General features: G+C 45.9%; 1 protein-coding gene across 5 annotated transcripts in view; it reads right to left on the reverse strand.

The window, feature by feature from the left end:
* Positions 1-12,922, reverse strand: part of dclk1b (doublecortin-like kinase 1b) — a 54,610-nt gene that overhangs the window by 37,166 nt on the left and 4,522 nt on the right. For 4 of the 5 annotated variants that reach the window (XM_018764949.2, XM_018764941.2, XM_018764968.2 and 1 more), the window contains exon 3: positions 11,720-12,066. In XM_018764949.2, coding sequence (XP_018620465.1) covers positions 11,720-12,066 — 347 coding nt within the window. Of the gene's footprint in view, positions 1-9,867; positions 9,897-11,719; positions 12,067-12,922 lie in introns of those variants that run through there. The other variant, XM_018764978.2, reaches the window with a different exon arrangement.

Raw genomic sequence — 12,922 nt, forward strand, 5'->3', positions numbered from 1 at the left:
CACGGGGTGCAGGGTCGAGAGGCAAGGGGGACACACCCAGGACGGGACGCCAGTCCATTGCATGGCACCCCAAGCAGGACTCGAACCCCAGACCTGCCACACACTGAGGCACCGGTCAAACCCGCCACGCCACGCCACGCCACCACACCCACCTAATTCAAAGGATTATCATTTATAAATGAACGAAAATAAAATATATTTACATAAAAGGAATATGAAAGGAAACATGTCCCAGCACTCTGGGGTTACTGTATGAACACGTACCATACTGTATGAAACATACCATAGTATTCTTACACTCCAGACATTCCCCTACGAAACAAAAGATCTGAACAGGACAAGCAAACGTGCGTACAGTCGCTAACTGGGCTTTTACACATTGGTCACATTTTTTCAGGTTTTACGTAGATGATTTTGAGCCTTTCTGTATAACTGTATGACCAGCCAGCACCAGGCGGGATACGAAGCACAGCAGCACCCGTGAGATGTATCAAAATGATTCTAAAACGAACACAAAAAAGGGGGACGGTAAACTCGGAAAAAAGATATCATGGGGACGTGCCCACGAGACTGCCTTTCTTTAAATTTTACTAAGTTGAAAAATAAAAAGGTGGGAAAACATTTTTGATCGGAGTGAATTCTCATATTTTTACTAGCTTTGGAGTACAGTTATAAACTAGTTATTGCATTACAAAGACAGGAAAACAAAGCTGAAAACACAAGTAATAAAAAAAAGAGATGTGACGCTCTCGTGATTAAAGTGTTAATGAGTAAATTATTTACTAGACCTCAAGGGTGCCCGCTCATATAACGACACAGTGCATCAACGGTGTCATAAACTGCAGCGCGAGGCAGGTGTGTATCGATTCCCCGTCCCTACGCACATAGCGGCCCAGTCATCCCAGGCTCACTCTCTCCATGGTGTCACAGGACCGCTGGCAGGGTATCGATCCACCAGGGACAGCGTTCTGCTGTTAACTAGGCCAAGCCCACAGCAATATTTTTCTATTTATTTAACTCGCACTTCTCTCCAAAGCAACTTACAACGGTAAGACACATGCTGTGATTTACTCATTTATACAGCTGGGTAATTTTTCCCGGAGCAATTCAGGGTAAGCAGCTTGCTCAAGGGTACGACAGAAGGAGGAGGGAATTAGATGGGGGTCCTTCGAATCCAAAGGTGCTGGTTTTTAACCGTTACACCACCTGCTGCTCCCTGCTTTCAGCACCCGCTCGGCTGTGCGGAGAAGAGGCGGAGCTGTCCGTGGTGCTGAGCCCTTCGCCAATTCGGCCGCAGCAACAATCTTACGAGTAGAAGGGGGCTACGGCCCACAACAGATAGCGGTCGCGCCACAGTCTACGTCTCCAGCTCTTTGCTCAGGTCGTAGTGGTTAAGGACGTGAGGTTCAAAGGCTGCCGGTTTCGGGAGGAGCCCGTGATGAATTGCGACAGTGGGAAATAAAATAAGAAATAACATTTTAAGTTTAATCAACAGCAAGCTGTAGGTCACTTTACGTAACAGTGACAGTAAATCACATCACTGCAGATCCTGGGCTGAAGGACACAGAAGGACACAGGGGTGCAACAGCGTGGCAGTTGCCGCACTCGTCGCCGCTGACCTTTGCGTCCTCGAACGTGTGGCCTCGAGGGTCCTTCATCTTAGCTCTGAGTCCAGTGTGATGACACTACAGGCACCGGGAGCAAGGAACTCCAGCCACATGCCCTCAACATACAGTGCTGTGCAAAAGTCTTGGGCACTTAGATGTTTCACTAAAACATTTGTTTCAGATGGTTATTATTTAATGTCTTCTGCATTAGTGTCAATGGGAAAGAGCATATTTTAGATTTCCAAGCATTCCTTTTGCAAAAAGTTACAGTATTAGAGTAAGGATTTTGTGTGTTGTTAAAGAAATAAAGTACACACACACACAGAGAGTCTGAGACGGCTTGTCCTGAGCGGGGTCACGGCAAACCAGAGCCTAACCTGGCAACATAGGGCGCAAGGCTGGAGGGAGAGGGGACCCACCCAAGATGGGATGCCAGTCCACAACAAGGCACCCCAAGCAGGGCTTGAACCCCAGACCCACCAGAGAGCGGGACCCGGCCAAACCCGCCGCGACTCCGCTTGAGACAAGAGGTTGTTGACGACGCACGGTTACTAAGCTTTGTAGGAAGTTTATTAATTAAGAGCATTATTTTTGGAAGCATTCTCATTTTACAGGCTTCTCACCTCCAAGTGCCTACAACTTTTGCACAGTACTGTATGCCTACTAAATTCTGCAAGGCCTTCTTAACAATACAGTGAAGGGTGTTGGACAAGATGAGGGTAAAACGTTGTGGCGCGCCGAGGCGGCCCGGGGAGGGGGCGGAGACGGGGGCAAAGCAGCCACAGCTGGGGCTGATTACACTCCCCGTTTCTTCCCCGGTGCCCAGCAGTAGAGAGAAGAGATCGAGGAGGAGAATGAGACAGAGACGAACCCGAGCTCAAACCGATCCCAGAGATGACGCAGACCATCCAGACTCTCCCAGTCCCCCCGACCCGCACGAAACCTCATCCTGCCTGTTCCCTGTTCCCCCTTTTCCATCCCCTTCCTTCTCCCTGCTCTAAGGGCAAATAAAAGCCTTCATCAATGGGAAACTGCACCTACTGTTTCCTGCCTCGTCTCTTACAAATTCCCAATGGGACCACATGCATTATTGCTGAGTTTCTGCCTGGTTCTTGGCCAGATAAACTCATAAAAGGAAGCCTTATGATGCAGAAGACATCAAACAGGGATGTCCTTGACCGTCTTCCTCTCGGGAGTGCTGTCGACTACAGATATCCCAAGGGGAGTCCCTAATCTTCCCTATCCAAAACACCGTGGAACCTGTGAGTGGATGGTATCACAGCGCAAGTCCAGCCTTTCGTACACTCAGACCAGGAACTTTAAAAGGAGAGTTCAGTAAGGGTTCCTGTTAAGGGGAAAACAGCCGACAGAGCAATATAAAGACTCGCAGCACGCGGCTGGGACTGGAGAGCGACTCAATGGGGCTTGAAAGTGCATCGAGAGGACGAGCTTAGATATACAGCCCTAACAAGGATCATTTCGGACTGGATGACGGGCCTTCCAGCCAGCAGGACCGGTCGTTGGAGGGGCCAGAAATACCACCTCACCAATACCTATACGGAGGGTTTGACGGGGAGAACGGGAAAAAAAGGGCAGCTCTCTTGATCCAGCGAAATGTTGGCGTCGGTGTCAAGTAGGGAAAGTAAATAAGAGTCCAGCAGCTGCACGTTAGGACTTCTGCGGTGTGTTGCCTTCACTGCACCAAATCTCCACATTGGTCACTTGATGGTCCAAGTTCTCCTCCGAAAGCAGCCTTCTCTCTTCATCCTCCATTCTCTCTTCCGTCTTCCTCTCCCCTGTCCTCAGCCTCCCTTCGGCTCTTCTCAATCATCTGTCCCTCCCCCTATACCCCCATGCCCTTTTCCCTTTTCTTACTCTCTCCGCTCCCTCTTGCAGCTACAGAGAGAACAGGCCTTCGGAGGCTTCGGGGAGACCTTCGTGACAAACGGAGCTACAGATATATATATTGAAAAGTGTCAAAAGGCAAGGCGTGCAGAAATCAACTAAACATGAAAAATACATCTAGCAAGAGCCCTACTGTCATAACACACGTAAAACACATAGAAACCTTTTCGTTCACAACCAGAGAAACTAAGCGCTTCATTTCAGGTTCCTCTTGGCTAAAACCATCATCAATCACACCTGTTCATCTATCGTTTTACCAGTTGTAATTTCGATATTCATCAACCATTCACGCATTGGTGCCGGACTGATCTGAAGAGCCAGAACACCATCCATCATTACTCAGGGCACAAATGGAGAGACCCAGTTCATAGGCAGGATAGCACGAGTCAGCATTTGGCCTCAAACTGACTGCCGACTGCAAACGGGTGATAAAAGGACACGGAGAATTATTTCCAAGGCAGCATCCGCAGAGAGCACGGAAAAGTAAGCAAAGAAAGGGCATCGGCCAACAGGGTTCCTGTAGGCAGCATGTTTGAGCAGTGCAGGAGCGTCTGACTGCAGAGCATCTGCCCCCCCCACGTTGCCAGCAACGGACAGCAAAAGCGATGCAGCAAACGGAGGCCACGCCCACTCTCCTGGAAGCACGCATTGCACTCACAGACGCTGTTATACAAACGGTGAGCCTCCTCCTTTAAAAACCCCGCAGCGGGAAATCAAAACGGTGATTATGCATAAAACCACATGTTGCGATTACTCACCACTGACTTATTAAAACAAGAGGGGCTGCATTTTGTGAAGGACCTTCCGCGTGGTTAATGCCTGCAGACAAGAGCTGCGCAGAAATGGAACGGAGTCTCGGCAAATTGCGAGGTTAAGGTCACACAGCAAGCATGAAGGGAGCGCTGGGCCTTGTCTCGGTCTCCAATTACATTCCTATTTCATCAGCGGGTGGCGGACCACTGATGAGAACTGACCAAACGAAGCATGACGACTCTCCAACGGAAGCTACTGGAATGAGGTGCATAAGTGTCAATAGCAGGGAAGGATCTATGCTTCCATTTGGAAATATTACACAACGGGTCTGTAAAATTGCTTTTTTAGTGACCCCTCTCAACTCGGTAGATGGCAAGACAAGTAGTCACAGATACATAATATACAGTTGTCCACCCTTTCTCACCAAGTCAGTCAAAAGCCCATTCAGAGCTTGACAGCCAGGCACTTTAAATGCTTTAATCCCATTTGTGCCGAGAGGATCTCGGACAAAGCAGATCTAGTACCGCAAATGACCTCATATCACAGCGATCCTCCGTTACGTTATCAGTGCTTTCCGGTGCTGACGACATGCGGCCTCTCATATCAACACAACTGGACGCTGCGGTGCGTGTTCTCGCTCAGTAACACGATCTGCCCTTTGCACGGCTGCTGTCGTGCGCCGTCATCTGTAGGCCAGAGGGCCAGCAGGTGTCAGCTTCGTGATGACTGTAACCATGGCAGCATCAGCCCCTCCGCTGCCTGCTCCCTCCATGTGACAGTTAAGAGAATCTCACCTATGGGTGAGGCAGCTCCTTCGCCAATAGACTGTCAGTCTAGGCATGCACTGGCTAACGAAACACAAGAGTACAATGAGCTAATGCAGCTCCATATATACCAGGTGGTATGATTTGGGGGATGCAGAAATGCAGGAAGACATAGTAGGAAAGAAAAGTGATTTTCTTCAAATGCAAAGAAGATCAAACCCAAGACCTTGAGCGTGCGCGACTGTATCTCTAACCAGGGCGTCAATCCAAACCTCATCGAGGTTCAGAAGGTTGGGCTGAAGATCGACCTCACTGAGCGGGGAGCAAATGGAGCAGAACTCGTCACTGAAAAGGCTGAGGCTCAAAGTTTAGAAAAGCTAGTAATCTGTGAACAATAAAAAGTCACGTATTGGAGCTAAAAGACCTAATGAGGGGAAAAAAAAAAAAAAAATACAATTCTGACATGTTTGAAATAAGCCCTAACAAATTTGTACCTCGCTAGCTAGGTTCCAAGCTTTCATGTTGAATGTCAAATACAAAAAGTTCACAAATACTAGGGAAATGAATAAATTGCAGGGAAGGTAATTTAAAAAAATCTGTCTCCAAAGCTTCCCACTGCAAACGATTTAAATCTGGCAGGTGCCCTGAATGCGGCCTCAGGGTTCCCACAAACTCACAGACCAAAACCAGTGGTGGTCCTGGTAGCAAGTCCAAAATCCCACCAATTTAAATGTACAGATTTAGCGTATTTTACTAATTAAGCCAAATTAAATCCAATTACACCGTCTCCTAACTGGACTCATTCGTTTCGATCCTGTAAATCCTTGGACGTACCATAGCTAAAACAAATAAAAAATAATCCGTAAAAATGTTTCTTTTAAAAATTATATTAAGAAATATTTTAAATTTTTTCCATGTTCTATTTCAACTTAGAAGGGTATTAAAAGAACTTCGATTCAATGCCGTTCAAAGCTGCTTTTTGAACAAATTTATGAGTAAAATGTACAATGTTCCTCATCTTGTTTTCGATCAATAACACCGACAAGTGCCACTGAAATAAGTAAACTGGTAAAAGCGTGTCTATGAAATGTTGTAACTCAGCTGTTCGTATGGGAAGGAACAGGTGCACTGAAAAATATCAAATTGGTTTCTGCTGTTGCTGGAATTGTATAAAGAGAAAGATTTAGGAACAAAACAAGCAGAAGTAAGAACATAACATGCAGGCATGCTGCCAAATTCACCATACAGGCGAGGAGAACCCTGAAAGGACACCTGCTGTTGTACCCTTGGGCTGATCTTTTTCAAGAAAGTACAACACTGCAAGCAAATCACAATGGTTTGTTCATAATCTTTAACTGAAAAAACTGCTGTAGCCTCAAAAAAGATAAAATGGAGTGGAAGCGCAGACAGCTGGTAACGTAGCGGTTAGAGCTGCTGCCTTTGGCCCGAAAGGTTGCAGGTTTGAATCCCACCTATGGCTGTAGTACCCTTTAGCAAGGTACTTACCCTAAATTGCTCCGGTAAAAAAATCATCTGGCTGTATAAATGGTTTAATAGCCGTAACAATGTAAGTTAATCTATTCAGCTAAATGAGTAAATTTAAGTTACGTCACATGGTTCAAGGATAACACTCTGATGGGACCTGACATGAGTACAGAGCCATGGTACCGTGCTGAACTCAACTGCAGGGCAACCCCAACGCTTGGTAAACCTCCACATGAAAAATCCAATCACCAACAGTGGAAAGAGTGACGGGGGGGCGTAAGTGTCCTCTTCAGTCACTCAACAACCAAAAACCAGCTACCCGGCAGGCTCATATCCATGACCCGTGTCAATAACTGAACTGACAGCTCGGAGAGGCAGAGCACGGGGGGGTCCTCATGTATTGGCTACATCAACTTTGCCATGAACCCATCCAGCTAATGGAGAAAGCAGTGATATTGACTGGTGACCTCATGAAGAGCAAATCCAAGACTTGATCAACTGCTACACCCCAACCGGACCCCTTCGCTCGTCTACTTCTGCTCACTTGGTGGTCCCATGCACGAAAAGTAAAGCGCGGAGGTTCTTGGTTCTGACTCCGTTGCGGTGGAACAACCTTCCCCTCCCACTCAAAACTGCAGGAACTCTGTCTGCATTCAAGAAGGGTCTGAAAACTCACGTTTTCCAGACTCACTTTGCCCATCATCTCTCCAGCTCATGTATGGTGTAAATGTTCATGCACCGTAACTTCATGATCATGCCCGGATAAGCCTTTACACAGCCGCTACTCCTGCATTGTATGTAAATGTTTGTGTACCTTTAAAAAAATAAAAAAAAAAAACTTCCAAAATTTTTTTTTATCAGGATTCATCTATCCTGCGTTTTATGCACCTACTCGAGCGATGAACTAAAGCTAGGTTTACTTAAGAACCACGTCGGCAGCTATGTCTCTTTCTCCTATCGTGATGCACAGATTTGTATTTTCGCGTAGATGTACGTTGTTTTAGAGAAAAACGTCTGCTGAATGAATAAATGTAAACGTAATTGTAAATCCTTTCCAATAAACACTGGCAGAAACGTCCGAGGCAATGAAACAATTTTTCGGTCAAAGTATCGACTGTATCCGTACCCAGGAGGATAACAAATAGCGATTTAATGCTCAACCGCCACTCAGCAAAAGCAAGAGAGCAGACTCTTACAACGCTTAAGCTGTCCTCGCTTCAGCTTAGGCCTCGGTGACATCACCGCTGCACAGCTCTCCTACCGAGCCTGTTTCTAGGCAACCGGCTCCGGCAACCAAATCTCCATAGAAACGGGCTACGGAGGGGAGGAGGGGGAACGAGGGGTGGGATCACAGTTCTTGCAAAAAAAAAAAAAAAAAGCACATGTATGAGAAGGCAGACAAGTCTATAAATAGCAGTTCTGCCACGGCCGTGTGGTTAAAAACGTCAATAAGTGTAGGAAGGCGCCGTTTTAAGATCCTCCCTTTTTTTTATGTTTTCTATGAAAGCGTACATTGACTCATCCAGTTTGTGCCGCGTTGTGTAATGCCGAACGCGTGCAACCAGCATGTCTGAGAAACCGCTGGCCATACTGTATATGAATGTAATGCGCTGTCTGAGAAATATATCATTGATCATTTTTCCGTTATGCAAACGGAAAGCACTGGCATAAATCTGCGCATCAAAAATTCAACCCCATATAAGTCTTACTGCTCAACGCAGGATGAAAAGGTGTCAGTGAGGATTCATTAAATTGTCTTAAATTGTTCACCGTTTACAGTCACGCATTTATGCACGTACCATGTGTGCTTCGGATCACAAAACAGATGGATGTAAAATATGTAAATTAGCTCTCTTTCCTTTTCTGGTCCAACAGGACAGAACCGTGAAGCTGTGACATCCTGAAGGTATCAACTAACAGAAAGCTGAATCAAACCCTGGTCTCCGAACCTAATTTTGTAGGTTAATAAAGGAAGGCAGACCAACGGGGACCTTTGTATGAGTTCCAGAAACCTACTTCTGTGTTTCATGAGCGTGTTCCAGAGAAGGTGTCAAGCGGCATGTCAAGGAAACCGCTGCCTGCACCTCACAGCAGATGCTCTAGAAGACGATAGGGACGAAAGAGATGCTGACTTCTGCGCTTACAGATGAGCTATGGCTACATTTCCTTTCAGTGTGAAGTCATTAAAGAGCTGTCAACCTTCTACAGATGGTCCACAAAATATTCTGATAGATATTTATTTTTTTTAATCTATCATATGACATTTATTCAATGTTTACAGGCTTTGCTGGATCAAGACTATCAGGTAAGCTGCTGGCGACTTACATTTACATTTATTTACTTAGCAGATGCTTTTCTCCAAAGCTACTTCCAATGAACTCTATGTAATGTTACCAGCCCCCACACCTTATTCACCGCAGTGACTTACACTGCTAGATACACTGCTTACAGTGGGTCACTCATCCATACATCAGTGGAACACACTCTCTCTGCCACTCACACACTATAGGGGAACCTGAACAGCATGTCTTTGGACTGTGGGAGGAAACCAGAGCACCCGGAGGAAACCCACACAGACATGGGGAGAACATGTGAACTCCACATAGACTGAGCAGAGATCGAACCCATGTTTTCCCGCACCACCCAGGCGCTGTGAGACAGCAACGCTACTCGCTGTGCCACCGTGCTGCCGAATTTGTATACCAGGCTGTACACCCGTGATCTGCATTGTGCATTGCAATGGCTGGTGCAGCAGCACCTTCAGTACCGCAGTGCAGGTGTAGTTTTCCAACCCAGACTGCCTTTCTGGGTCAAGCGGTATCAGCCTTACCAGGATGTCCCAGATCTGCATAAGTAAGTGGGGCAACTCTTACTTCATGTGTTGTGTCTGCTCTGAGGTTCGAAGGGAAATGTGGTGGCGGCCACAGGTTTCGACCCCTTACGGCTCTGGTTGGATAACGGTGAGCCTGCCAAAAACAAACTGCCTCCGTTCTCATGTGAAACGAACGGATGCAGTGCTGATGAGGCCAAGAAAGAACATTTTTTGACAGCGTTGGATCTGCAAAAGGTCCAGGACTGCTTCACATTTGGATTTTCACTGGTTGATAAGCACCGGGGGGAGCAGTGGCGCAGTGGTGCAGTGGGTTGGACCGGGTCCTTACTCTCCAGAGGGTCTGGGGTTCGAGTCCCGCTTGGGGTGCCTTGCGATGGACTGGCATCCTGTCCTGGGTATGTCCCCTCCAGCCTTACTCCCTGTGTTGCTGGGTTAGGCTCCGGCTCCCCGCGACCCCATATGGGACAAGCGGTTCAGATGATGTGTGTGATAAGCGCCAACTTAGGTACCGTACAATTACCGTGGTTGATGTTTAGCGACGGCAGAAGCGAAGCCCAGGCAGCTGTACAAGGCTCCTAGTGCAGCAGCCACTCTGTGCTGATCGCCCGCAGCATGTAACTGGTTGTTCTCTTGCCAAAGTTCGTTGACCATTTCTGCATCGACAGCAACGCACAGTTAACGAACCCAATCAGCACTCTGTGGGAGATGCAGGCAGAATACAAACTGTACAGTCTGACTGTGGCCTTTTCTCGCAAGCACATGAGGGTCGGAGGCAGATTAATCATCCATACAAACCACGGAAGGAACACAAAACTCACAAAGAGACCCTTTCTGGTACCTGCTCCATTTTAAAAAGCACCAACAAAAAAAAAAAAAAAAAAGGAAAGTGCAATTTACAGTACAATCAAAGAAATTAGTTTTATGTTACATTTAAGTTTAATTATGTAAGGTATAAATAGTCATGATCGAGCTCGGATCAATCCTTTACAGAGCCACTCCTGCAATGTAACATAAATGTTTACATGTATCTCAACAAAAAAAAAAGAAAAAAAAAAAAACTAGGAAGATGATTAGGAATTATTTTATTATTAGGCATTATTCTGGTAGTTTCATGCAGCTACTTGTGTCATGAACGTCGGTGCATATGGTGAAGGAAGGAAACTAACTGTACTTGAGAATCACACATCTGCAACCATGTCTCTTTCTCCTAATGTAAAGCACACATTGTATTTTCTATGAGATGTTTGTTGCTTTAGAGAAAAATGTCTGCTAAATGAATAAATGTAAATGCAATTAGCTGCTTAATTTCTTAGCTTGCCTTTTTATTTATTTTAGTGACGCTTTCTAAGAGTGTAATTCAGTCTACATTTACATTTATCGACTGTATTGACTGCTTTCTCCAAAGAACTCTATGCAGTGTTACTAGCCCACACACCTTATTCACCAAGGTGACTTACACTGCTAGATACACTAATTACAATGGGTCACTCATCCATACATCAGCGGAACACACACACACTGTCACTCACACACCTGAACAGCATGTCTTTGGACTGTGGGAGGAAACCAGAGCACCCGGAGGAAACCCACACAGACATGGGGAGAACATGCGAACTCCACACACACTGAGGAGGAGATCGAACCGACGTCCTCTCGCACCACCCAGGTGCTGTGAGACAGTCTATATTTTTACGGTACCGAATGTAACGGGCAGAGGTTCCGTCCAAGGTGTACCCCGCTTCACGCGCTATGCCTGCAGTATAGGCTCTGGACCACTTTGGCAATGCATTGTCGGCCAGTTGAAAACTGCCACATTTCAAAACGGAGACACCTGAAATACTAGAAGAAGAATCTTAAGAAACAAACGGATGGTGAAAGCAGCCAGTCATGCACACATAAAGCAATCTCTGCAAGTCACTACAAAAGAGCAATGCAATGTTACACTGCTGCTAAATAATACATTTGCATTCTGAAATATTGGCTGAAGAGTGCGGACTGCCAGTCCTCCCGCTTATTTCAGGGGGTTAGTGAAACAGGATTTGTAGTCAGCACGCTACCGTATTTTCACTAGTGTATTTATCCCGTACAAAGGAGTGCAGGACATAATCTTCTTCCAAGAGGAGAGAAAAGGTTAAAAACTTAATCTTTACTCCGAGTCATCTGAAAATCTAATCTTAGCAGATAATATGACTAAAATCTACTCTAGAGGGCAAGTACTCCATATTAATCAAATAAAATCTTCTGTAGAAACCAAAATAACTCCTTTGAAATTTCACAAGTTTTTTTTTTTTTTTTTATTCAGTTTCTTACTGAAAATATAAAGAAAACGAAAAGGAACCGTTTTAAGAATCATAACGCAGCCGTAACTTTACCTGTTTGCCATCCACGGTGTAGAGCCTCTTGACGACGCCAGAATCCAGCTTGATGGCATCGGTGATATCACTGAGCACCTGTTCGAAGGAGTGGGCAGTCTTCTTGTTGAGCAGGATACGCACAGCCTTGCGTGGTTTGACCCCGCTGCGGATGATCGTTACCAGCTTGGGCCTGATGAAGTCCTTGCTCTCCCGGGTCTCCGAGGATCCGGTCTTGGCGCTGGCCAGAGAAGTCGGGGTTCGGCTGGACGTGGAGGTCTTCACGTTGACTGACCAGTTTGGGTTGACATTCTTTGTGTAGTCCAGCTTCTTGTAGGGCTCTATAGACCCACAAACATAGCTCTCACCTGCATTTTGGTGAGATAAAAGGATAATTGATACTCTGGATACTCAGGTATGACCCCAAAATGACAGTACCACATTTACCCCTGCTCTGATGTTTGCCCTCTAAGGATCCGGCCTCGGTGCTGCAGTCCATGCTTTTAACATAACAGATGAACAGCAGGTAATAGAAAACGTGGAATTTAATTTTTTTCCAAGAGGTTTCAGGGTCCAGTTGTAGAAAGGCCCACATCTGACCAAAGCGTTCATAAATATATAGCCCTGTGTCTTCTGTGTCATAACTCTGCTTCCCTCATCTTTACAGGTGCCTCCACCCAATTTTACTTCATTATCTCCGACCGGAAAATATTCCGGAAAATCTGTTCGCAGGCTGAATTCTCGAAAAATGATCCTTAAGCTACCATTAATTTAAATGGGAAAATAATGTGCTCCTGGGTCAATCTTTGTTTTTTTAACCAAACTTGCAAAATTCCTGCCTTATCCTTTACACACAAGTAAAACCGGATTCAAAACCAAGTCCAGAAAATCACAACACCTTTAAATCTCGACTTAAGACCCACATAACACATCTGCGTGCACCATTTTTCTATCCGCTCTCCTTTTCATTTATCTTACCATGATTATCTCTATTTTGTTAGTTTACTCTATCGTTTTTGGATAGCACAGAGGTGCAGCAGGTTCCCTACAGTTCCAGTACTGTAAGTTTGGATGCGAGTTTCAACGCAGCTCAGTCTACGCACAGTTTGGATGTTTCCTTCCTGTTGGCATGGGTTTCCACCTACAGCGCAAAGACATGTATTTTACACGAACTGGTGGCTGTAAATTGCATGTAGTGTGTGTAGGTGTGAGTGAGTGTACGTA

Source organism: Scleropages formosus, chromosome 10 (genome assembly GCF_900964775.1).
Source record: "Scleropages formosus chromosome 10, fSclFor1.1, whole genome shotgun sequence".
NCBI classification, from domain to species: domain Eukaryota; kingdom Metazoa; phylum Chordata; class Actinopteri; order Osteoglossiformes; family Osteoglossidae; genus Scleropages; species Scleropages formosus.